This window comes from Mytilus galloprovincialis, chromosome 4 (assembly GCF_965363235.1).
Source record: "Mytilus galloprovincialis chromosome 4, xbMytGall1.hap1.1, whole genome shotgun sequence".
Classification (NCBI taxonomy): domain Eukaryota; kingdom Metazoa; phylum Mollusca; class Bivalvia; order Mytilida; family Mytilidae; genus Mytilus; species Mytilus galloprovincialis.
In genome coordinates this window covers 72855509-72880331 of record NC_134841.1, presented here as the reverse complement: position 1 = coordinate 72880331, position 24823 = coordinate 72855509, and the positions used below count along the sequence as shown (strand labels likewise).

The 24823-nt window shown below is 32.3% G+C and overlaps 1 protein-coding gene across 3 annotated transcripts in view; it reads right to left on the bottom strand.

The window, feature by feature from the left end:
- LOC143072891 (eukaryotic translation initiation factor 3 subunit A-like) overlaps positions 1-24823 on the bottom strand; it is a 52548-nt gene that overhangs the window by 24294 nt on the left and 3431 nt on the right. For all 3 annotated transcript variants that reach the window (XM_076248034.1, XM_076248035.1, XM_076248036.1), the window contains exons 2-13: positions 16652-16842; positions 15813-15949; positions 14997-15160; positions 14347-14405; positions 13902-14042; positions 13180-13388; positions 11991-12162; positions 5384-5575; positions 3723-3839; positions 3195-3380; positions 1078-1215; positions 284-493 (exon numbers count right to left, since the gene is read on the bottom strand). In XM_076248034.1, coding sequence (XP_076104149.1) covers positions 284-493; positions 1078-1215; positions 3195-3380; positions 3723-3839; positions 5384-5575; positions 11991-12162; positions 13180-13388; positions 13902-14042; positions 14347-14405; positions 14997-15160; positions 15813-15949; positions 16652-16842 — 1916 coding nt within the window. The remainder of the gene's footprint in view (positions 1-283; positions 494-1077; positions 1216-3194; positions 3381-3722; positions 3840-5383; positions 5576-11990; positions 12163-13179; positions 13389-13901; positions 14043-14346; positions 14406-14996; positions 15161-15812; positions 15950-16651; positions 16843-24823) is intronic.

Genomic DNA, 24823 nt, shown 5'->3' with positions numbered 1-24823 from the left:
TTTAACACAATCTTTATATAATTCCTTTTCATTGCATAATTTATATCAGGTTCAAACTGATTTTAAAAAGCCTAATAAATGAAATCAAACATAAATAACTTCCATCCCCCCAAAACAATTCTGCCATGTTAAGCAGGGATTGGAGTTCAGGTTTTGGCAATGGTAGCCAACAGCTTAAATATTGTAGCCAATATATATAGTTCTATACAAGAAAAGCAGAAACTTTAGGAGCCCACACAAAATATTAAGGGCCATTAGTGAGTAGGTCCCTGTTAAGTCTTACATCTTCATCCATGTTTTGTAAGACTTTAGCACCAAGTTCAGTTTTCCTCAGTTGCTCTATTCTTTCCTGTGCATGTTTCTTCTGCATTTCTTTATGTTCCTCAACCTTCCTCTGTCTCTCTCTCTCCTTAGCTTCACGTTCAAGTCTAGCCATTTCAGCATCATAGGCTTTCTTCTTCTGTTCTTCTTGTTGCTCCATTTCTTCTTTTTCCTGTATTGTAAAATAAAAATGATAATCAACTTTTATTTCTAATTCACCTTTCAAATTAATACATATTTCACCTATTCATTAAGATATTGAGATCTTTCCAATATACAGTCAATTGTAATTCAATGCACTTTTTCCGGATTTTTTTTAACAAGATTAAGAGCATATTTTACATTTCCTGTTGTGGTGTCTATATAAGTTTTCTGTACTGCATTACTGACGAGAAGTTTTATAATCTTTAAAACCTATATCCTTTCAAATACAAGTTTATTACAGCTCTTCTATTAAAGCATGCATAGCAAACCATTGATCAACTTGCTTGCTATGTTTGTTTGAATATTTGTAAACAACAGATAGGTAGTCTGTATACTATATACTGGAATTTGATTGGGCAATAAACATTAACTTCAATTCATGTCCCATCAAATCCCGTTATATATTGAAACACCGCCTACCTATTGTTTGCAAACATACAAGCAAACATAGCAAGCAAGTCGTTCAAAGTTTTGTTATGCATGCTTTTATAGAAAAGCTGTAAGACAATTCATAAATATGATATATAACAACTAATTTTGAGAATTACAAACCCTCTGATCATTCATGTGTTCTAACTGTTCTTTTCTCTGTTCAATGATGTTTCTTCTCTGGAGAACATTGACATGATCTTTCTTGGCAGTCATTCTGTAGCTGTTAGCTATCTTTACTCTTAACTCATCTCTGATAGACTGAAAAAATACATACAATGACCAGATCAAAAAAAATATTTCGAAGCCAATTCATGGAGCGTCAGATCAGTTTTCTGTAATATAAATTATGTAGTAATCTGTAGTAGATATAGATTTTAAAACCAACATTTGATTGTTATTTACTGAAAAATTTCCTTGCTTTTTAAACAAACTATTGAACAGGGATGCCTTATCAAATTCTGTAGATAAGTTGGGGTTTTTTTTAACAGCATTTAGTGAAATGAACTTAAAAGGGGGAGAAAGAATACATATAAGGCTTAAATTAAAATATTGTTTGTTTGCCCTTTACCGACCGACCCTGTCAATTCGTTCCGCCTGAAAATCTTTTATTTGTATTTACCAGCAAGATTTTATTTTATTTTATCTTTTCGTTCCTACCAAAAATCTTATATTTGTATTTCCCGCTCAAAACTTTTTTACCGGAATCCTTGGGTTTTATCTTTACCGTATAAGGTCTAGTCCGTTTGGTATCTCGTGAGCGTTTGACATGAACACTTGCATATAGAGTTTCAAAGCATTTGTTTGAAATCTATGTTGAACGCTTTGAGAAAACATGGTGATATGACGTTAGCTGCGAAAACGTAGCTCTTAAGGTCCTTTTGATGATTTTTGATATTTGCGGACCATAGATCTATGGCAAAAAAAAAAATCAAAGGACAATAGAGCTACGTTTTCGCAGCTAGATATGACGTACGTTACTCTGTATCTTTATACTTGGAGAGCAGGGTTCACTTACAAAAAAGTTCGTTTAATACAAAATTATCAACGTGTGTACAAACTTTTTTGTAAACGGACGTTGTATTCTATGTATAGTAGGGATGGCCTTTTGTCATCCGTAGATCAGGATGATTATGTTAAAGATGCCTTCGACCAGCATTGCTGTATTATTTATATCCAACATGAACCAAAGGTGGCAAATGCCTGTAAAGTGGAGAATATTTGGCAGTAAAAGCTCCCAAGTTTTCCAAACAGATCATTTATAAATTGCGATGTAGAATACGTACCCGAATGGAATAGACTACCAGACAATCTCGTGTGTGCTAAGACAATTGAGAGCTTTAAACTTCGGTTGCTCTCACAACGTTGGATTAATTTTCCAGCGCCTCTCTCCCGTTGCCACTGATGCCATATATACTGGCCCTGCAACGTACTTATTCAGATTCAGAATTGAGTTCAAGTCTTGTAGCATTTTTATTGGAAACCCAGACACACACGAAAATTTAAACACTCTAGTCTAGGGACTTTTTCTACTAGTAATGTATCTCTGCCCGGACATATTTTACCAGGACAAAGTAATCGCTTATAATATACAGAAAACCTTTAGGTAGAGGTCAGCGTACAAGGTACGTAGTACAGAATATTAGTGCAAGTTAAAACTCTTCAAAGTTCCAGGCATATACACGTTGAAAATATGCGGCACAGCTCTATATTTTGATATTTGAAAACAAAGTAGTCTTGCATATGAATTAACTTCACATTCTACATGATATTTTTTTTTTTCAAAACTTCCTGGGACTATTATACTAATAGTCCCATCAACTTATTAGCAAAAGCAAAACAGACAAAAATGACATTATGCAGATTTTGTATATTATGTTTCTTGTCACTTGTGTATACAATGTACTATGTTTGCATTTTAATCCGTCAGGGTTTCATGTTTTTTTGCAATATAAAATAAAATATTATACCTACCTGCCTACCCATGACAAAAAATATACCGAGCCAAATTATTTTTTTGGGGAAAAAAATTAAATATTTTACCTACCTACCTACCCTGTTTCAAAACATAGTGTCGGAAAAGGGCAAACAAACAATATTTTAATTTAGGCCTAATTTGTTTTCCCCTATTTTTTTCTAAAATATTATTATTTATTACTATACATTGTTTAAACATTCAATTTCTCAGATGGCACATTTGCATTCACAGGAAAGTTGAAGCTAAAATGGCAGATACATACCTGTCTATCTTCAGGCTGAATGAGTGTCATAGCTTTATGTAAACAGCGGGACATTGATGTCAACTGGTTCCTGATCTGTTCACTGGGCATGCTCTGTATGTATGGTCCTTCTGGAACATCTTCCTTTTGAGCTACCATCAAGTCAGTACCAAAGCTTAATGATTTACTTCTGTGGTCAATTCTCACCTAGACAATGCAAACATAGCAAGCATAAGTAATTGTATTATTAAAACAAATCCATCTTTCCTCTAGTTGTTGCCCAATGTTAATGACATTCAACACAATTTGCCTCAAATTTCAAGAACACATCATTAATCATTTGATTTGCAACTATGTCCAGTCACTTGAGGTGTACATAGAAAAACATAAGAGTTATGTCAGTTACTTGTCCCAACATTAAAAAGAAATCTGAACATGATATACAGGATATCACAATAACATCTGTGTATTAATCTTCTGTCTATTTTTTATTAGCCATGATACATTAAGTTATGATTTTTTTTTTTACTTAATCGGATAATACTTTACCTGGAGTTCTAATGTTAACGCTGTTTCTACAATCAACCTCTCAAGTCTAAATTTGGATGAAAATGGCACCAGTGCTGCAAGTCTTGAGAATTCAATTGTCTGGTATACCTGTGACACCTTCAATTATATTTCCGTTGGATATATAGTCCAATAAATAGAAATGCATTGCATATCAAAGATAATTTTATACAAATACAATAATTCAATACTTGTCAAATGAAGTATCTTTTGAGAATTTAACAAAATAAATCCTCAGGGAGACAAATCATCTGAGTTTATCTCTGCCCCGTTTGACACCAAACAGCAACAAGATGCCATATAGCAACGCCAAGGCAATTATCATTTATCATATTTGATATTTACAATGACCACCTATATACATTTATATTTTGTACTTTTGCAGCAGCATTCCTACTTCACCCTGTTATATGAGCATTTTAAAAATCTTGATTTGAACTGATAATTCAATGTATACTGTAAATTCAGAATGATTGCGAGGTATTTGTCATTGCAAATAATGGTAGTGTGATTATTGAAATAAGAAGAATTCTAATGCAACAACGTTTGTAACGTTCATTTTGATTGGATAACGTCACTTTCTTACATGGCATCAATTGACAATTGATGCTATGGGACGTACGCGCAAGCGCAGACGGCATATGACATATTTTAAATACATATTTTAACGTTGTTTTCTGTCAGTTTCATTAGAATGGAGATAACAATATTGTATTTTAAGCTCCGACGGCATCAATTGGGGATTTGATGGTCGCAAATACCCGTTTACTGTCTCCGCTAACGCGTCGCCAGTAAACTTAATTTGCGACCATCAAATCCCCAATTGATGCCGTCGGAGCTTAAAATACAATACAGTTATCTCCTAACTCTCATTACAAAATCAGACACATAATTTAGTGGTCAACTTTTCCTATAATCAAATTAATTATTCTCACATTTTGGTTTGTCATGTCAAAATTGCAATAAAAAATGCACTCAATTACTTCTGCAGATATATTTTTTTCTTTGGAGGAATAGCTTCAAATAAGTTTAAGGACTTGCATGTACATTATACACATAAAAAAAATAATATTATAACTCAGTAAGGCCTAAAATATGAAGCCATTAAGTTTTTTCACTCTCACTTTTGTCCCCCCTTTTTTTTAACACTGCCACTTTCCATGATTTTTCAAGATATTCTGTGGAACTATAAAATTTGGAAACTAATAGAAATTTAGGATTTCAATATCACTATGTGCATTAATCTAGAAATCAAATTATGAAGCTTTGCTGTAACTTTTGACTATTTACAGGCACAAAACCTGGTCAGTCATTTTAAACATCTGCACAGAACTTCCCCTTAATCTCTTTCGTTGATTTGTCAGAAAACTTTAATTGCAAATTGGAACCCCACCTTTTTTTGGACGATCAATGAATTTGAATGGGGACATGTGGTTGGAACCCCCCCCCTTTTAAAATGGGTGGATCCGCCCCTGAAAAACGTTTACTTTCGCATGAAAATTCAGAAATTTAACTTCCTCAAAAATTATGCTGCACTTGAAGCATCATGTAAATGATGCTTGAACCAATCAAAATGTTCTAAGACATTCCCCAGAATGCATTATCATGCCTGAATGGGTCAATTCCTGTATTAAGTATTTTACCTGTTTCAGCACTCTTGTGATGACAATTTCTTCAAGAGAGTTAAGGTATTGATTAAGATCATCATTCTGGTTAATGAACTCCATTGAAGACTTGACTCTTTCGTGCAGTTTTAGAGGATGAAATTCTACCTCTAACCACTGATATAAGTTCTGCAACTCAGGGCTGACATACTGGAGAACATTGTACTTTGCCTAAAACAAAACAAAAATTGAATGTAAAAGTTTTATTCCCCCTGAGCACAACTATTCCGGATAATCTTCCAAATAAATATGAAAATCATAAAAGGTTTATTATGGTTTATACAATCATATAGAATATATTTTGTCAGATAACTACTTTCTTGAAACCTCAAATAAAACCAAGATAGAAAGTCTTTAACTGCCCCATTTGACACCAACCAATAATATTTGTTTAGCAACGTAAAGGCATAAAGAACTTAACACTGCAATGACAATTATTTTAACAAATATAAATTTTATACTGTAAGATTCAAAAGAACCCTATTTATCTATTATAAATCACATACTTTTGAATGCAGTTCAATATTCAACGAAAAACATGAACCAACTTCATATAAATCTTATTAACATAAATGGGAGTGGTTCTTAAATAGGTTAATGAAAATAAAATATTGTCAAATAATCAGCAATTGAGACATCAATAATTGAATACCCAAGTAGACTAGTTATTCATTTAATATCTGCCCCGTTTGACACCATACAGTAATAAAGAACAGTCTAGCAACGCCAAGGCAACATACTTAAATTAAACACTCTAAAGCAGCTGGTCACTTAACACAGTATCATAACAAGTGAAACTGCAAGCTACTGCTCACTAATGATACCCAAGCCGCAGGTGGATAATATTGATAGTATAAAAATATGCAAGTGTTCGGTTAACAGGAAGTTGTCGAGTGATGACTCAGAAAATGCATCACACAGTATAGCTGACATATATAAACTCTGAAACAAAATTTCAGAAATCCTTGTAATACATTGTAGTTTCTGAGAAAAATGTGACGAAAATTTTCAACTTGGCTATCATGTGTAAAATCATACAAGTGTTCGGTAAACAGGAAGTTGTCGAGTAATGAATCTGAAAACGCATCACACAGTATAGCTGACTTATAAACCCTGAAACAAAATTTCAGAAATCCTTGTATTGTAGTTCCTGAAAATGTGACGAAAATTTTCAACTTGGCTATCATGTGTAAAATCATACAAGTGTTCGGTAAGGCCAAAAAAAAAAATAGGTGTGTTTCCGGTCGCCCGACCGACCCTAATTTTTTGGCGCCGACCCTAACTTTTTTTTCCCGAAAAAAAAAAAAAAAAAAAAAAAATCCGGATTTTTTTCGTTTTTTTCCAGAAACGGTTTTTGTTTAGTATAGCCTTTGAATGGCATCTTTTAAACGTTTGATTTCAAATAAAATTTTAATACAGTAAGCATTTGTGTGATACAGATTGAAGTCAAACAACGGCATGGCTTCTGCTATGGCCATCAGTCAAAGTGTATTTGAATGTTTCGGTTGTTTCGATGTTTATAATTTGTTCAGAATTTTATAGGAATAAAATTGACAGTATAACAAGTTTACAATGTTTTGGCATTTACTTCTGACAGTCTTTTCTAATACAAGAGGGAAGCCAAACGTTCAATTTAGGATTAAATTTAATTTTAATATCTGATATTTGCTCAACCATAGCCCCAAAACTCAATTTGTAATTGATTTTCTTTTAAACAGCTAGTATATAATCAAAATTTCAAAGATTTTCACCCATCCCTCTATCATGTTATTAATATTTGGTATTTGTAGAAAAGCTGGCATCAGTTCTGTGAACTAAATTGTCTGAAAGAAACTGATTATAAAACAGGTCTTTGCTGAGACAGACTTTGATGGGCTTTCTGTGTAAGACTATAGCCTGACCCGTACAGATGGCGTATCAGTTCTGAAAAGTTTGAAAATTTTATAAGCTGGAAGTCCTGGCCAAGTCTTCTGCAACTTTTGAACATGGACTATTCATATCTTGTATACTTTATACAATGAACTGATGAAAATAACCTGAAAGAATAACAAACTGATTATAAAAATACACAAAAAACAACCGAAGCAGGCCAGTAAAAAAAAAAAAAAAAAAAAAAAAAAAAAAAAAAAATACCTACCTACCGACCCTAATTTTTTGGGGCATGCAACAGGAAACACACCTATTTTTTTTTTTGGCCTAAACAGGAAGTTGTCAAGTGATGAATCTGAAAACGCATCAAATGGTAAAGCTGACTTATATAAACCCTGAAACCACATTTCAGAAATCCTTGTATTGTAGTTCCTGAGAAAAATGCGACAAAAAACATTCATGGGACGGACGGACTGATGGATGGATGGACAAACAGAGGTAAAACAGGGGTAAAAGGGTATAATAATAATATCATAATGTCAAATAAACAACAATTGAGACACCAACGATGAAATCCCAAGTAGACAAGTTATTCAATTAATATCTGCCCCGTTTGACACCAAACAGTAATAAAATACAGTCTAGCAACGCCAAGGCACCATACCCAATTTAAGCACACAAAAGCAACTGGTCACTTAACACAGATTTATAACAATATCATATTGTCAAATAAACAACATTTGGAGACACCAACAATGAAATCCCGAGTAGACAAGTTATTAATTTAATTTCTGCCCTGTTTGACACCAAACAGTAATAAAATAGTCTAGCAACGCCAAGGCATCATACTCAACTGAAGTACACAAAATGAAATGCAACTGGTCACTTAACACAGATTTATAACAATATCATAATGTCAAATAAACAACATTTGGAGACACCAACAATGAAATCCCAAGTAGACAAGTTATACAATTAATATCTGCCCCGTTCGACACCAAACAGTAATAAAGTACAGTCTAGCAACGCCAAGGCAACATACTTAATTGGATCCCAGAAATGTGACTGGTCGCTGAACACAGATTTATAACAATATCATATTGTCAAATAAACAACATTTGGAGACACCAACAATGAAATCCCAAGTAGACAAGTTATACAATTAATATCTGCCCCGTTTGACACCAAACAGTAATAAAGTACAGTCTAGCAACGCCAAGGCAACATACTTAAATTAAGCACTCTAAAGAAACTGGTCACTTACCACAGATTTATAACAATATCATATTGTCAAATAAACAACATTTGGAGACACCAACAATGAAATCCCAAGTAGACAAGTTATTCATTTAATAACTGCCCCGTTTGACACCAAACAGTTATAAATTACAGTCTAGCAACGCCAAGGCATCATACTCAACTGAAGTACACAAAAGCAACTGGTCACTTAACACAGATTTATAACAATATCATATTGTCAAATAAACAACATTTGGAGACACCAACAATGAAATCCCAAGTAGACAAGTTATTCAATTAATATCTGCCCCGTTTGACACCAAACAGTAATAAAATACAGTCTAGCAACGCCAAGGCAACATACTTAATTGAATCCCAGAAATGTGACTGGTCGCTGAACACAGATTTATAACAATATCATATTGTCAAATAAACAACATTTGGAGACACCAACAATGAAATCCCAAGTAGACAAGTTATTCATTTAATATCTGCCCCGTTTGACACCAAACAGTAATAAAATACAGTCTAGCAACGCCAAGGCAACATACTTAATTGGATCCCAGAAATGTGACTGGTCGCTGAACACAGATTTATAACAATATCATCTTGTCAAATAAACAACATTTAGAGACACCAACAATGAAATCCCAAGTAGACAAGTTATACAATTAATATCTGCCCCGTTTGACACCAAACAGTAATAAAATACAGTCTAGCAACGCCAAGGCATCATACTCAACTGAAGTACACAAAAGCAACTGGTCACTTAACACAGATTTATAACAATATCATATTGTCAAATAAACAACATTTGGAGACACCAACAATGAAATCCCAAGTAGACAAGTTATACAATTAATATCTGCCCCGTTTGACACCAAACAGTAATAAAGAACAGTCTAGCAACGCCAAGGCAACATACTTAAATTAAGCACTCTAAAGAAACTGGTCACTTAACACAGATTTATAACAATATCATATTGTCAAATAAACAACATTTGGAGACACCAACAATGAAATCCCAAGTAGACAAGTTATTAATTTAATTTCTGCCCCGTTTGACACCAAACAGTAATAAAATACAGTCTAGCAACGCCAAGGCATCATACACAACTGAAGTACACAAAAGCAACTGGTCACTTAACACAGATTTATAACAATATCATATTGTCAAATAAACAACATTTGGAGACACCAACAATGAAATCCCAAGTAGACAAGTTATTCATTTAATATCTGCCCCGTTTGACACCAAACAGTAATAAAATACAGTCTAGCAACGCCAAGGCAACATACTTAATTGGATCCCAGAAATGTGACTGGTTGCTGAACACAGATTTATAACAAAATCATATTGTCAAATAAACAACATTTGGAGACACCAACGATGAAATCCCAAGTAGACAAGTTATTCAATTAATATCTGCCCCGTTTGACACCAAACAGTAATAAAATACAGTCTAGCAACGCCAAGGCAACATTCTCAACTTAAGCACACAAAAGAAACTGGTCACTTAACACAGATTTATAATAATATCATATTGTCAAATAAACTACATTTGAGAGATCAAACATTGATATCCCAAGTAGACAAGTTATTTATTTTAATATCTGCCCCGTTTGACACCAAACAGTAATGAAGTACAGTCTAGCAACGCCAAGGCAATAACATGTCTATGTTGAAACAATTCAAGCAGATAAAATATTCAAAGTATAGATAAATCTGACCTTCCTCTATATATATATGACATTGAATAAAAAATAGATATATCTTTTAGTTATTGGCAACAATTACTTTACATTAAATTGTGCATTAAACATGTTAAATTAAAGCATATTTTACTCATTCATGTCTATGGACTGGAAATGAAATAAGCATGGATGACAAAAAGACAAGTTTATTCCAATTAGATTTAACTGAGTCACAGATTACCATGAATGTGCTTCATTTGTTGTGGCCACAATTCATTCTTCTTTTTCATGATTATAAAATCAGTGTTACATGACTGAATAAGACCATATAATTACTTGTTATGAGCACTATTCATTAAACATTCAATTAGCTTTCAGTCATTTTTTTCAATATTACAAAATAAAACAGTAAAATTCACATACTGATGGTCATACTTCCCTCCCATCTTTAACATTATTATTTTATCATAATTTATATATATATTATAGCAGATTATATAAAATTAAAATAAAAGAAATGTTCTGTCAAATAATACCATTTGAGAAATCAACAATGAAATCCCAAGTAGAAAGTTATTTATTTCAATATCTGCCCCGTTTGACACCAAACAGCAATAAAATACAGTTTAGCAACGCCAAGGCCGCTCAAGGCCCCCAGAAGCTCTGGGGTAAATGATGCAAAATCCTGCATTCTAGCCATTTCCTGGCACCTTTTTCATGCTTCAGAAAGTACCCTTTTTTGTGATGTCAAATGATGTTTTGTATGAAGCAATGATGACTAAAGTGTATTGAAAAGTATTTGAAATATATGGCTTAATTGTAACTATATACCTATACCACCAGAAAAGTACATTGAACTATAACAGTACTTCACTGACTTTCATACCAATAATCCACTGTAAAAAAAATAAGGGACTTACATGCAACTCTTTTTAAAAATCAGACATGCTCTTTATAAAATACTGAATATTTTTCAGGCTGATTCACTGAACATTAATGATTAAGGATAAGTCATTTGTTGCACATAGATTTTAAATTTAAAAACTTTTATGACATGCTTTAAATTATATGTTGTGAAGTTTGTCTGAACAAAGCTGGATTCGGATACGATTGAATTTTGTACAAAATTTAAAAAAAACGATTTCTTACTAAATTTGACAAATATGTTATAGTTATTACTATGTCATTTATTAAGAGCTATAATAAATGCAACTGTAAGTTTATTTTCCTCCGATGACAAGAAAAAAATCGTTTATGTCCCGATTTAAGCACCAGTTATCAATCCGGATTTTCCGATTTTACCGACACCGTGACCGACTTTTAGAATGATAGGAGAAGAATGTGGTCTCTTTTGCGCTTGACTACACCTAGTAAACAAGTGCTTGAATAAAAGCGCCGATAGATATCGACAAAATCTTCGATCTTTTATCAAAGTTTTTTCTCGTGATTTAATAAAAATAAAAAGCAGATATGGGAAAATTGAAGAGGACGGGAAATTTCAAGAGTTTTTCGGCTTCCCCGAACTTGAAAATTGACTTACCACCGGGTGACAAAGGCTAAAAAATGACTTACCCGTTGTCCTAATCCACTTACCCCGGGTAACGGGTAATGGGAATCCTAGAACACTAAATGATATAAACTATACACTCAGTGAAGCAAGGAAAAGACCAATTGTATGTTCAGCAACACACCCAAAGACAGATATTCATCATGTAACATAACAGGATTTATTATTACATGAACCATTTGGCTTCAGTTACAATTTTTTTTAAATCAAACTTACTAAGTCCTTAATAAGGGCTGTTCTCTTTGGTGGGTTTTGTAACATCAAGAGTTGAGCTAAGCGTCTTTGTTTTTCCATTGATCCCTCGTCACTTTCTAAAAGCTGATCAATAGCATTTCTAGAGGCAGGAATAGGTATGGCTAGTGTAGCACAGAGCACTCGCGATGCCATTCTACAATGAAAGTTCAAACATATACAACAAATCCTTTGATGCGTAAATAATGTGGAGTAAAACTTAAAACGAAATATGGGATAATGTGATTGTTTCTTGCATGTTTATCGAAGAAAATGAACTATTTTGACCAAATAAATTCTAAGTATTCCAATAATGTACCAGCTACAGATACCTTGAACAGAGCTTAGGTAAATCTTTGATTGGATTATCGATTTTAAGAGAATTATTTCTGATTGGATAAGAAATGAAACTTCCAATCTTAAACATTATTATATCATTATGAAATATAATAGTGCAATTTACATAACTTTAAAATAATAAAATAAATATATTGTCAGATAAGCAATATCATTGAAATATCAACAACTGAAATCCCAAGTAGAAATGCAATAATTTTTATATCTGCCCTGTTTTACACCAAAACAGTAATGAAATACAGTCTAGCAACTCCAAGGCAACAAACTTACACGTCTTCAAAAAATTTACCACAAGCCCTACAGCCCAGACATTTTATAAGAGTGTTATTCTAATTGGAGAAGAATTGAAAAATTCACTATTGCATAAAAAGCAATGTGAGAACTTGATTTTTTTTTTCTCTTACTGGGAATTAAAATTCATTCCATGCATTGTCTTTTGGGATTTAAAATCCATGATTGGTGACTTATACTTTTCTTTGGCTCAATTCACGCCTATGAATTGTGACACCTAACGAGTTGAAATGCTTCTAAAAAATCATCAACAGAAACGTTTTAACTCATTAGGTATCACAATGCATGGACGTGAATTGAGAAATAAAGAGACTGGTACTCTACAGTAAATTCAGAAATTTTGCGAAAAATGTTACAGGGTTATAATCGCAATAATTTAATTTTGAATTTTTTTTATGAATTAAATAGGATTTTTCTCATATTGCAAAATTTAAAATCACATTTTAGTCTAAATGACAAAATCGCAATAATAAATGCACTCAATAATTTCTGAATTTACAGAAAATAGTACATTCTTAGAACATACTTCTGCAATTCCTCTGGTGACAAATTCTTTCTCTGTTCCCTTGACAGATGAAACATTCGATGAAGTGTTGATGCATGGAATAACTGGTTACCAGATTTCCAAAAGACTAAACCTAATTTCTGGTAGTAGTTAGCCATCAGTGAAGGTTTTGGAGGCTTCTTTGACAAACCAATCAACCCATGGATGTCTTCAACTGCCTTGAAAGCTTCCTGTAAAACAAAATGGTATTTATAAATGGTAAACTTTGAAACAAATGAACACTTAACCATATTACCGACACAAAATATGTAAATTATTCATTAAACATCAGGAAAAAAGAAAACAGGTTTAGAGAGCACTCAAAATTTCCTGAAAATAAATATCTTTGGCATGAGCAGATGACATTTTTCATCATCCCCTGTCAATCAAAAAATAATGTGAAAAAAGTCATATTTTTTTATGGACTAAACTTTTGAACACAGAAACAACAAAATGATACTCACAATAAAAGAATAGAAGGTTTATATATTAAACCAAACACAATAAAATCTTTACAGGGTAGTTTGTTCTTTATAATGATACAATTTATTAAACAAATGTGAAAATGCAGAAACTGGAAAATGAGGTAAAACAACACTATGTTGTAATTTGTCTTTTACCTTCAGATAAGAAGCATCAAAGACATTATTCTATAGTGTATATTGCATGTTTTAACAAACAACATCTGAAAAAAAAATACTCACCTGCCAAAGTTCCATGTTGATAGCATTATCCAACTGAACCAATCTGGTTTCTAGATGCATGGCCTGGGAGTCTGGGTTGTTAAGATTTATGGCAGTTTGCTGGTGCTGATGCTTGTGAACCAAGCTCAAGTGAGTTCTAAGCTACAATTGCAAGAAAAAAAATGCCACTGTTTAAACAAGTAATATACATGTATCTGTATAAGAGTTTGAATTTCTGGTGTCAGAAAATAAACAACATATGCAATTTCAAAAGTATGTATGAATTTTATATGTAGTACAAAAAGTCTATAGTGACCAAATTGCCTCGAAATTTCTAATGAGGGTTCCATTTAACTGCATCATAATTAATAATTGAAATTATTGAATTCAAATTTCTATAATAATTTGTTTATTTCTTCATTTCATTCATGGTTATAGATCTACTTCAACAAAATCAAATACTTACATTATCACACAACTTTCTAAATTCTGTCTTTCTGCCATACTTGAAGCAAAATTTAAATGCTGAAAACAGAGGAAAAAACACAATTCAATAGTTGTTTTAGGATAATTTCAAATTTATTCAGTCTTTTTTACTTCTTACAAATTCTCCTGAAACTTTTAGGGTTGAATTATGCTATAAAATTGATGAACCCAAATTTAACACTGGGTTGAATTCCAGACTGATTCTTTTAAAGCTCCCCTAGTGGTCAGTAAGAATAACATAAAAGCAGATATTAAATAATTAATGGCTTCCAGTTATACAGATATTAGTTTTCCCTAAAATAACCCAGTTCAATAATATAGCCAGGGAGGGGGGAACAACCTGTCAGAGAAAAATACTCACAAACTCCATTTAAATTTGAATGCTTATGACATTTCCTCAGTCTAATTATTTTGTGATAAAATTGTTCAACTTTTTAAGGTAGATTTTGCAGATTTTATCCTGTATGTCATTCATACAATATAGATATCATTAAACCTATAATTGGTAACTATTAAGTTATATTCAACCACAAATTTGGTGAAAAATACTGTTTCCAATGTTGTGTTCTCATTAAAGGACATATTTGAATAGGTGATCTTGATTTGTTATAAAAGATATGGTTACTATACCTTGTTGAGCTATATCCTGATAGAGTCTTTCTACTCTTGAATTGTTTCTAAGAAGATCAAGACACTGTCTGTATGATTCCCATAGGAATTTGACCCATGGTGTCAGGATTGCTCTATCTGTTCTGTCCTGGGTGTCTTCCCCACTGACTACTTTCAACAACAGACTAAAAAAATAAAATTAAGTCTTATATGACTCACAAATTACATATAAAATGTATGTTATATAATAGAAAGGCTTTTTTTTTAATGTAGAAATTTAGTTTAAAATATAAATGATTTTTTTCCTGTTGAAGGTATGTGGTTATCTGCAGGCTTACTCCAATAAAAACAGACAGCCATGCATGATATAGCCAAAGACTTTATGAGTGATGCTAAATACCTCAACCAACCAATTTATTGTATTGTACATCAATTGGTTAGTCAGCTTCTGATTATTATAGTGATGTACTATTTGACCTATACTTATGCATACACTTTGTTTGAACTTTGGTGGATGATTGTCTCATAGGCAAACATATCACATCTCATTACTTTTACAGCCAATTTTAATGAGTGTGTAGGCAAAGCTAATATCTTTGGTTAGCTTGCTTGCTAGCTGTCTGTAGGACTAGTCTACTTCGAAAGGAAAGAAGTATACCTGACTGAACAATGACTTCATGGTTTAGCAAGCAAGCTAACCAAAGATTTTACATTTAGCTACACTCTCATTGAAATCGGCTGAATATTTATAATAGTAATACATTTTTCAAACACATGATTAAATTAAAACAATTGATTGTTTAGTACTTGCTTAAACAGCAGAAGAGTTATTTATACCTTTCAGGTGTGTCTGGTTGTTCTAAGTCATCAATATCTACAACAACTTGATGAGATTCCTGTCTTGCTTCCTCTGTTTTAAACTCTGCTAGATTGATGTATTTCCTTACTACATCTTCCAAGGATTTTATGTTTACCTAGATAATATCAATTATTAGTTTATAAAATTATACTAGTAAAAGTGTAATGGTAATTATATGCCACATGTATTATAAAAATGTAACTTGAAGGACACAAGACATTAAAAGTCTTATAAGGCTAAGATATAATTCATAAATGAAAAATCTGATTAGGACTTTTGCAGTTTTAGAAATTTCTTTTTTAACAAAAATTTGGAAAACAAGAAAACTATGTTTTTTCTCCTTTTAATGGTCATGTGATTTGTATAAGTTTAAACATGAAATATGCAAGTTTATATTCATATAATGTAATGACTTGCATGACATGAATACAAATATGACCTCTTTTCACTAAATCCAATGGATGTTGAATGTGTATTGATTGATAATTTAGTCTTAGCTGCAAGATTTTGTTATAAGTTGTTATTGGCTTTGAACTAGATATCAGTAGCTGTAAGTACTCACTAATCTGTGCTTAGTGTCTTTTGATTGTTGGGATGTACAAGTACCAGGCCACATACACTCAGTTTTTGTTAGAATTTCTATTTGAGTATTTGTATTCATCTGATGAGTCAAGCCTTTCTCAATTGATCTGTTGATTGTTAATTTATGTGTCATTTGGTATCTTTATGAAGAGTTATTTCATTGGCAATCATACCACATCCTTTTTATATGAAATACCACCTTAAAAATTTAAAGTCAATTGTTATTGATTTCTACCTGCTGACATATATTTTTATATTGGTAAAGACCCTCTTTGGCAATATGACTCTTCCGTAACTCCACACATAACTGGAGATACTTCTCCATGATGGGCTCGTGTATTTTCTGCCATGTTCGATGCTTTTTACTTTTGATGACATCATAAAGTGCATCCAAGGCTCTCTGCTTTTTTCCAACATCTATAAACTCTGAAAATAAATTAAGTATGACTGTAGTACAGAAAATAACAGGATAAGTCACAATTCAGTTTTGAGATAATTGCTTCTTTGATTTAACATTTTTTTTTAAAATAATTTCTATATGTTCTTTGTCATATTAAACCGATTATCCTTGGAATATTAATTTGTTCTTGCAATCCTCAGGAAATCGTGGTACCCCCGACGCCAGCAATTTTTTATGTGTTTAAAGTACCATTTTTGTCTATTTATGAACCTTAAAAAAAATATGCCTTTTTCATTCAGCAAAATACAATAACCATCTTTTTCTACTGCATTTTAAATCAAATTTAGCTGTCTGAACACTTAAAATGTATATTTCTTGGTTATCATGTAAACTGCTATTTCTAGTAACACAAACTGCTATATCGCTAGTATGCATAGACTTCCAACAATAAAAAACGGAACAGCACTGGTACCCAATAAAATCAAAGTGATGGAAATCACTCATGGAAAGATTGGAAGAGTAGTTTGAATAACTTCATATTAAGGTATTGTGGGGATAAAAGAACAACAAAACACTATAACTGAAAATTCTTCTAGTTAATGTTACCAACTATCCTTGTAAGACATAAGATCTAGACCAACAGCTAAAAACTTTAAAGTGTCAACAAAAATAATCTAAAAAATTTTGTTTTGGGGCTTTTTATAAGTTGAAACATAGGTTATATGCCATTGAAGATTAAAAGTTGTAGAATGCCTTTTATCAATTTATAAGGTATTTTTCAATGTAAACAAATTAAGACTGATTTTTTTTGAAATGTGGACTTTTTCTTGATTGCAAAAAATACATTCACTTCTAATAAAAATTCAAATGACTAAAATAGACATAATGATTGATGGGGAATAAACTAATAAAAAACAATTTGTTATAATTAAAAGTTTTAAAATTTTAAAACCGTTTCAAGCATATTCATTTTTATATTTTATTATATTTTATTTTTTTAAGATCTTGTTAATCCTTAAATAATCATTTATCTTTCAGACATAATTTACAGAATCACTTTATGTAATGTTGATCAAAAGTAATAGGCAATAAATAAATATATCTTCCTTATATATCAAACATCTAAAATATACATTTGTGTATTCAATTATGAGGTCAAATATTCACTGATATTTGTATATTAGGACGCATATTGTAAGGTTTGTATAATTATGTAAGACTGAGGTTGATAAGTAATGATGTCAATTTGATTGACAGTTTAGGAGGTGGGGCATTGTAATTAAAGGTCCACCTTGTCCCTGATTGTTTGATGATAATGACAGTTGTCAATCATATAGCATTGTATCAATACTCAATTCCCTCATCAAAATGTTTTTAAAAAGCCTTCACTTCAACACACCTTAATTATAATGACATTATTCTTGAATGAACTGCTCCAAAAAAATACCCATTTTTCACAGTTTAAATGTATATTATGTGCACATACATGTGAACTATAGATAACTATATGTAGCGGGCAGGGGCTTGAAATGCTTCGACCCAAGAGTTTTTACTCAAATTATATGAGTAGTTTGTAAATAACAAAGTCAGTACGACAAGATATGAGCTGGTCAGTATGATATAGGCATTTGCTAAAAGTCACGTAAATAAGTTTCTATCTTTTATTCATTTCTAGAATCATATATTTTCATTTATATTCAAGATAAACAACAATTTAAACTAGTAATATACTTAAACTATAGATTTAAATGATATGACAAGAATCTATTCAGTATGATACATGTACAAAGTTATCTCTACACTCAAGAGATATTCATTAACTTATCTCTAAACTCAAGAGATATTTATTAACTTATCTCTACACTCAAGAGATAATATGTTGGTGTGTCAGAAAAATACATAAAAAGGCTGAGTCCTGCTATCTTAATAATAAAATAAATTACCCTAAGAGAAAATCCTAACTTGAAGTGAATTTAGTCAGAAGACCTCTTTCTGACATATTTATATATAGTTGTAACTGATACCTCACCAGTTACATAAAAAAAAATGTTTATTATTATTAGTTATATATTCAGAGCCTTTCCTGAATAACTAACAATGAAATACAGTTTATACCATACATAAACTGTATTGTTTATTATAATTTCCAGACCTTTAGGAAATTATCCCTTACTTGTCAAATGTTTTCCTATTTAATACTATTTATTACAAAAAGACAAACGTTAACAGTAAATATAAACTTCAATGAACAATTCCAATAATCCTAACTTTAAAAGATGAACTAGAAATAAAACTTCAAAAAGTCCGTTAAAATGAAATATTCCTTTTAAACTTTGAAAACGCTAACTTTACTATTTTCCTTTACAATTTAACCTTTAAATAAATGAAATTTGTAAGAAAAATTAACCGTTTTTACTGAAATAATTTACGAGCAAATAAAATACTAACTGTAAGAACCAAAAGTTTTAGCAGAACTGACGACCAAGCGTCGAAATTACGTCAATGTTGGATTGTTGGAAAGTTGGAAAGTTGGATTGTTGGATCGCGCGCTTGCCGTCCAACTAAATATTTACATTCTTAAATAAATTACAAAAATCATAATTATATACAATTTTAGTAACCTTTATATAATAAACAAAGTTTGCATGGTACTAAACAAGTTTCTATAGTAACTAAAAATACAACAATATATACAGCGCCACCGGAAGTCACAATACGTAAACAACATTGCGAAAAGTTATGTGTGTCACCGGCGGACCAAAATGACAAATATCAAGGATAGTGAGCATTAACATCTACAAAACATTGAAGACGTTTACTATAAATACTAAAAGGAATTACAAGGAGTATGTGAAAACAGTTGCCAACACGTAAAAATAGTGTTTTTATTGAACAATCGTCCCAAGTGACACATGGGTTCTACTGCGCATGTCAATACATTTCATTCATAAAATTCAAGCACAGGTGCGTGGAATTTACTACAGTTGCTTAAATTGGATTATCACAAAAATACAAGACATTTGGCTTCCAAAATCAACATATAATGACAGATAGATGTAATCATAGAATGCATAGATTTTACAATACAGAGAAGTTATGATTATCGATTTTTAATCAACTGAAAGTTAAAATTGGATTCAACCAAGCATGATGACCGCATGCCCTAATTTGCAGACGACACCTATTTGTGGATTATACAGTGGATTATTACTGTGAACTGGTAAATTATAACATGAACTTCAAATGGTTTAATCAAATATACAAATGACATTCAATTCAATATTTCTACAAGAATCATAATATTATAATTGTTCTAACTTTACTTTATTAAATGTTAATTAAAACTTATTTGCTTCAATTATCATATGTTCCAGACTACAAGTATTACAAGTAGTATAATACAAGTTATTTCACACAGTTACTGTTTCCTACATCATAACTTACATCAAAAATACAGAATATTAGACAGTATGCTTTATTAATACCAATTTAAAACATACATCAAAAATATCTTACATGTCTATCACACGTCATAATAAAATACATGAAAATACATGTACCCTAGTCATTGTACTCTACATTTTACCCCCTTTCCATTATTTGCGTCCCCGCAAATACTTTAAACTTGCAAAAGATTCCATTTCAAATTTTTCTATGTCTTGAATACATATTCTTCTTAAAAAGAAATTATTTCTAAAACTGAATGAAATTAGCTTTCTTATTATTACAATCTATGATTATAACCCAAATACATCATAATATAATACCAAATATGTAAAAATTATACATAATTATCATGATTATATTCTTTTTATTTTATATTTTACAGATACACCTGAAGTTTCACCATTATGACCATCAGCACGAGGGCAGTAGATACCAAACAGACATAAATATGTACCAAATGTGGAAAATTACTGAATGTTATGAACAAACTGGAACATGGCTAAGAACCAGAGGTTTCTGAAGGAAAATTTTAGTTATCATGCAAACAGTACCAAAATATTTAAATATAAGTTCAAAAATACACCCAAAATTTAACTATTAAAACTGAAAAAGCTTTGACTATATCTAATATAAATAACTTTTTAACTTTTCAACTTTACAAAATAAATTTTCATTCTAAATTATTTTAACCTTTAATAACTTTTGATGCTAAAGAACCCACATAACATTTTCTTAAAATTTCTACTAAATATAAAATTACAACTTTATTAAACCTAATTATAATATTAACTGTCTTTAACAACTACGGACTTCATCTGTTTCTTTTGGGTCCTCTTAACAGTGGGTCTAATGTATGGTGTAGTTCGGGCGTTGGGTCGTGTTATTCTATTATTTAAGTTGTAAGTGGTGTTGAGACGGTCCAGTAACCTCTGCTGCCTATTGATTATCCTTTCTTGTTGTCTAAATTGACCTCTCAAAAATGAAATGTCCGAAGACAAAGTGGTTACAGATTTATTTAAATGCCCCAACTCTTGTAAAATAACTTGCTGACTTTTATTCAAGTTAAACAGGGCCTGAATAAATTTGTGGCTGGAATCCTCATCTGTTGAAATGACATGCCTGGCATTCAGGTTACTACAATTACCTGGTGGATCCTCCCCCAACAACTGTGGCAAGATACTTTCCATTTCTTCCTCATCTTTGGCCATAGCAACCACCTCTCTTTCAAGAACCTGCCTTGTAGGGGAGCCAATTTCTGGTGAAAAAGCTTCATACTCGTTGACTTCAGCCATATCAATTGGGAGGTATGATGCCAAGTTAGCTGTACAGGTAGTGGTAATGGTTGATTTGACAGAAGGAGATGGTGTGTTTGAAGGTGGATCCAAAGGCTCAGCTGTAAATAAATGAGTGGTTGTAGGCATCTGATAAGTTAAAGCTGATGATATGGTGGATTGTGGCTGTTGACTGGTGGCTGTAGCTGTTGAAAATACTGGTGGTCCTGTCAAATGTGATGGAATGGTGGCAGTTTGCAACTGAGACATAGTTGGTGAAGGTAAATGATGAGAAGGTATGGTGGATGACATATTTGGAAGATACTGATAAGCAGTTGGCGGCAGGTTTCCAAGTGTGGCAGGTGTCATGGAAGGCATATACTGATATGAGGGTTGTGTACTGGCAAGAGGGGTTGGTGGTGGCATATGTTGGTAAGCAGGTGGAAGGCTGACAGGATTTGACCTGTTAGCGGTCTGAGGTAATGGCAGCGAATTCAAGGGTGGCATTAGCTCGCCACGGGACTTGGTTGCCCAAAATTCTGCACTCTCACTCGGAGACAGAGGCACATAGTCTCTTATTGTTGTATTGAAGCTGTGAGGAGCTGGACTCTCCTTCAAATAGGCAAGGTCTCCAAGGAATTTATTCATAGCTATTTGAACTTCCTTCTGTCAATTTTATGTCAGCAGGACCCCACTGAGATTTCATCAACACATCTAGTCCTAACAAAGCTTCGTCTTCAATATTTGCAACTATCATTTCTGTATTAAAACATAAATTTCCTAATTTAATTTCAAAAATAGCTTTCCCTAGCTCCTTCAGGGGTTTGCCATCAGCACAAGCTAAAGTATTAGACTTTTCCAAGATTCGTCTATTAACATGAGGAATTTTATTAAAGGCATACACGGATAATACTGTCCGGACTGCCCCTGTATCTACAGTAAAATTAACCTCAGACCCTTGGATATGTCCTTCGACATAGACTCCATCACTTCGGAGTACTTGTCTTGCAATAACATTACTTGCAACTGATTGTTCACTTCCTAAAATTGGGTTAGAACAAACTAAATTTGTATCTTCTAAAGTGACAGAAGATATATTACTATTACTACTAGTTTCCTCTTTACTATTACTATTACTAATAGTTTCCTCTTTACTATTACTATTACTACTAGTTTCCTCTTTACTTTTACTAATATTTTCCTCTTTACTATTACTAATATTTTCCTCTTTACTATTGCTAATATTTTCCTCTTTACTATTACTAATATTTTCCTCTTTACTATTGCTAATATTTTCCTCTTTACTATTACTAAAAGTTATACTGCTTGTTGGTTCACCTAAACCAATATTATCCAATTTATGACCGTTTTCATTAAACTTAAGGGCTAACTTCTGGTCAGCTGAGTTAACCCGTTCTAGTTTAATGTATATACGTCTGATCTAAATTCACCTTGTGACCTGCTACTATTATTGTCTTGGGGAGTGTAAGGATTATTTGTTTGTCTTGGAGGAGTAGCCATATTATTTCTATAATCAGGTTGCCTATTGGGATTGCTATAGCATTTTCTTGCATAATGACCGGGTCGACCACAATAGTAACATTTTGGGATGTTTTCTGGGTTATTGTTTCTGTCACAATTGTTCTTCCTATAATTCCCATTAGGAACATAAGGTGGGGCGTTGACATTGAAGGGCTGTCTGTCCAACTGTCTTTCATCATGACGACTATGTCCCGTTACTGATGTCTGTATCTCATCATTTCTTTTCTTTTCCAAATACATTTGGTCAAATATTTTCTGTAATTCATCTTTGGTTAATGAAATTACATCTTTTTCTGAACTTGTGGAATCTTGCTTGTTGAAATTGGTGTTCTCTTTCTTTAGTTGCCTTACTTTGGTATTTCTTCCTGAATTAATGCCCTCATGTAGTTCAGAAGTTGTCTCCATATAGGTTATGACCTCTTGGACTGCTTCCTCTATAGTTTTTGGGTCTTTATGAAGTTCAAGATAAATTCTTGCTTCAGTATCCGACAGTCCCATCAAAAATCTTTGGAGCAAGTCTTCCTGCCTAATTTTTGCATGTCGGTTTGAATAGGCCTTGTCATATAGGCGTTTTAATTCTGCAGCATAGTCTGCAGTGTCTTCATTAGGTTTTTGGGTACGTCTATTAAATTGTACCTTATATGCTCTCTTATTTTCAAAAACCCCAAATCTATTCTTAAGTTCTGTGGCTAATTTTGAATAATTCTTTAATGTTTTACTATTAAGCTGATCAAACACAAAATCACCAGCTTCCCCTTGAAGTCTGGTTAACAATTCCCCCAATTTAGTTCTGTTATCCCAATTTTGAAGATTTGCAACTGCCTCAAATCTATTTATCCAGACCTCCCATTTTTCTTTTCCTGTGAAAGAAGGGAGTTTGGCATTGGAAAACCCAAATTTAGATTTTGATCGTTTACTTTGGGTTATTACATCTGTATCAATACTATTTGTATCCATATCAGAGCATGCATCACTAAATATTTCATCATCAGATTCATCACACTCAGATGCTGATGTGAAATCTAAATTACTATAAGATGTAAAACTTGGTTTACTTTTTCTAACTTTAGATATAGAATTGCTATTATTAGCAATTGTTGTACTTTTAGCATGTTTTTGTTGCTGACTTGAAGCATTATGCTTATATTGTTTGGTAATGCCAGTAAAAGCATTTTGAATGGCTGATACTACTTGACCAGTCATATCTTGTATCGCTACTTTTATACTGTCATATACCCCAGAATCACCTTGATTTTGAGGTTCAGACTTGTTTTCTATATCATTTTGCTTTTGATATCTGGAGGACCTTCTTGGAGAGCCAGTTTTTCTAGGACTTGGCCTCTTACTCAATTTCGATCTGGGTCTTAAGACTATTGTTTCTTCTTCTTCAGTCTCTATACAAGACAAGTCATTAGAAACTTCGTTAACTTGGTCACTTTCAGAATGACATGGTTCATCATCAGTGGTATAAAGAGTATTAATTTCACTGTCTTCTGTGTCATATTGGCTACTATGTCCCCTATTAATATATGTGTCGGTCTTTCTTGAACGAACAGACCTTGGTTTACCCATTGCACTATTTATCTATTACACTTCAAAAGGTTCGTATCACAGGATCCAATAAAGTTTAATGGATCCCACCGAGGATGCCAAAATTATGTAGCGGGCAGGGGCTTGAAATGCTTCGACCCAAGAGTTTTTACTCAAATTATATGAGTAGTTTGTAAATAACAAAGTCAGTACGACA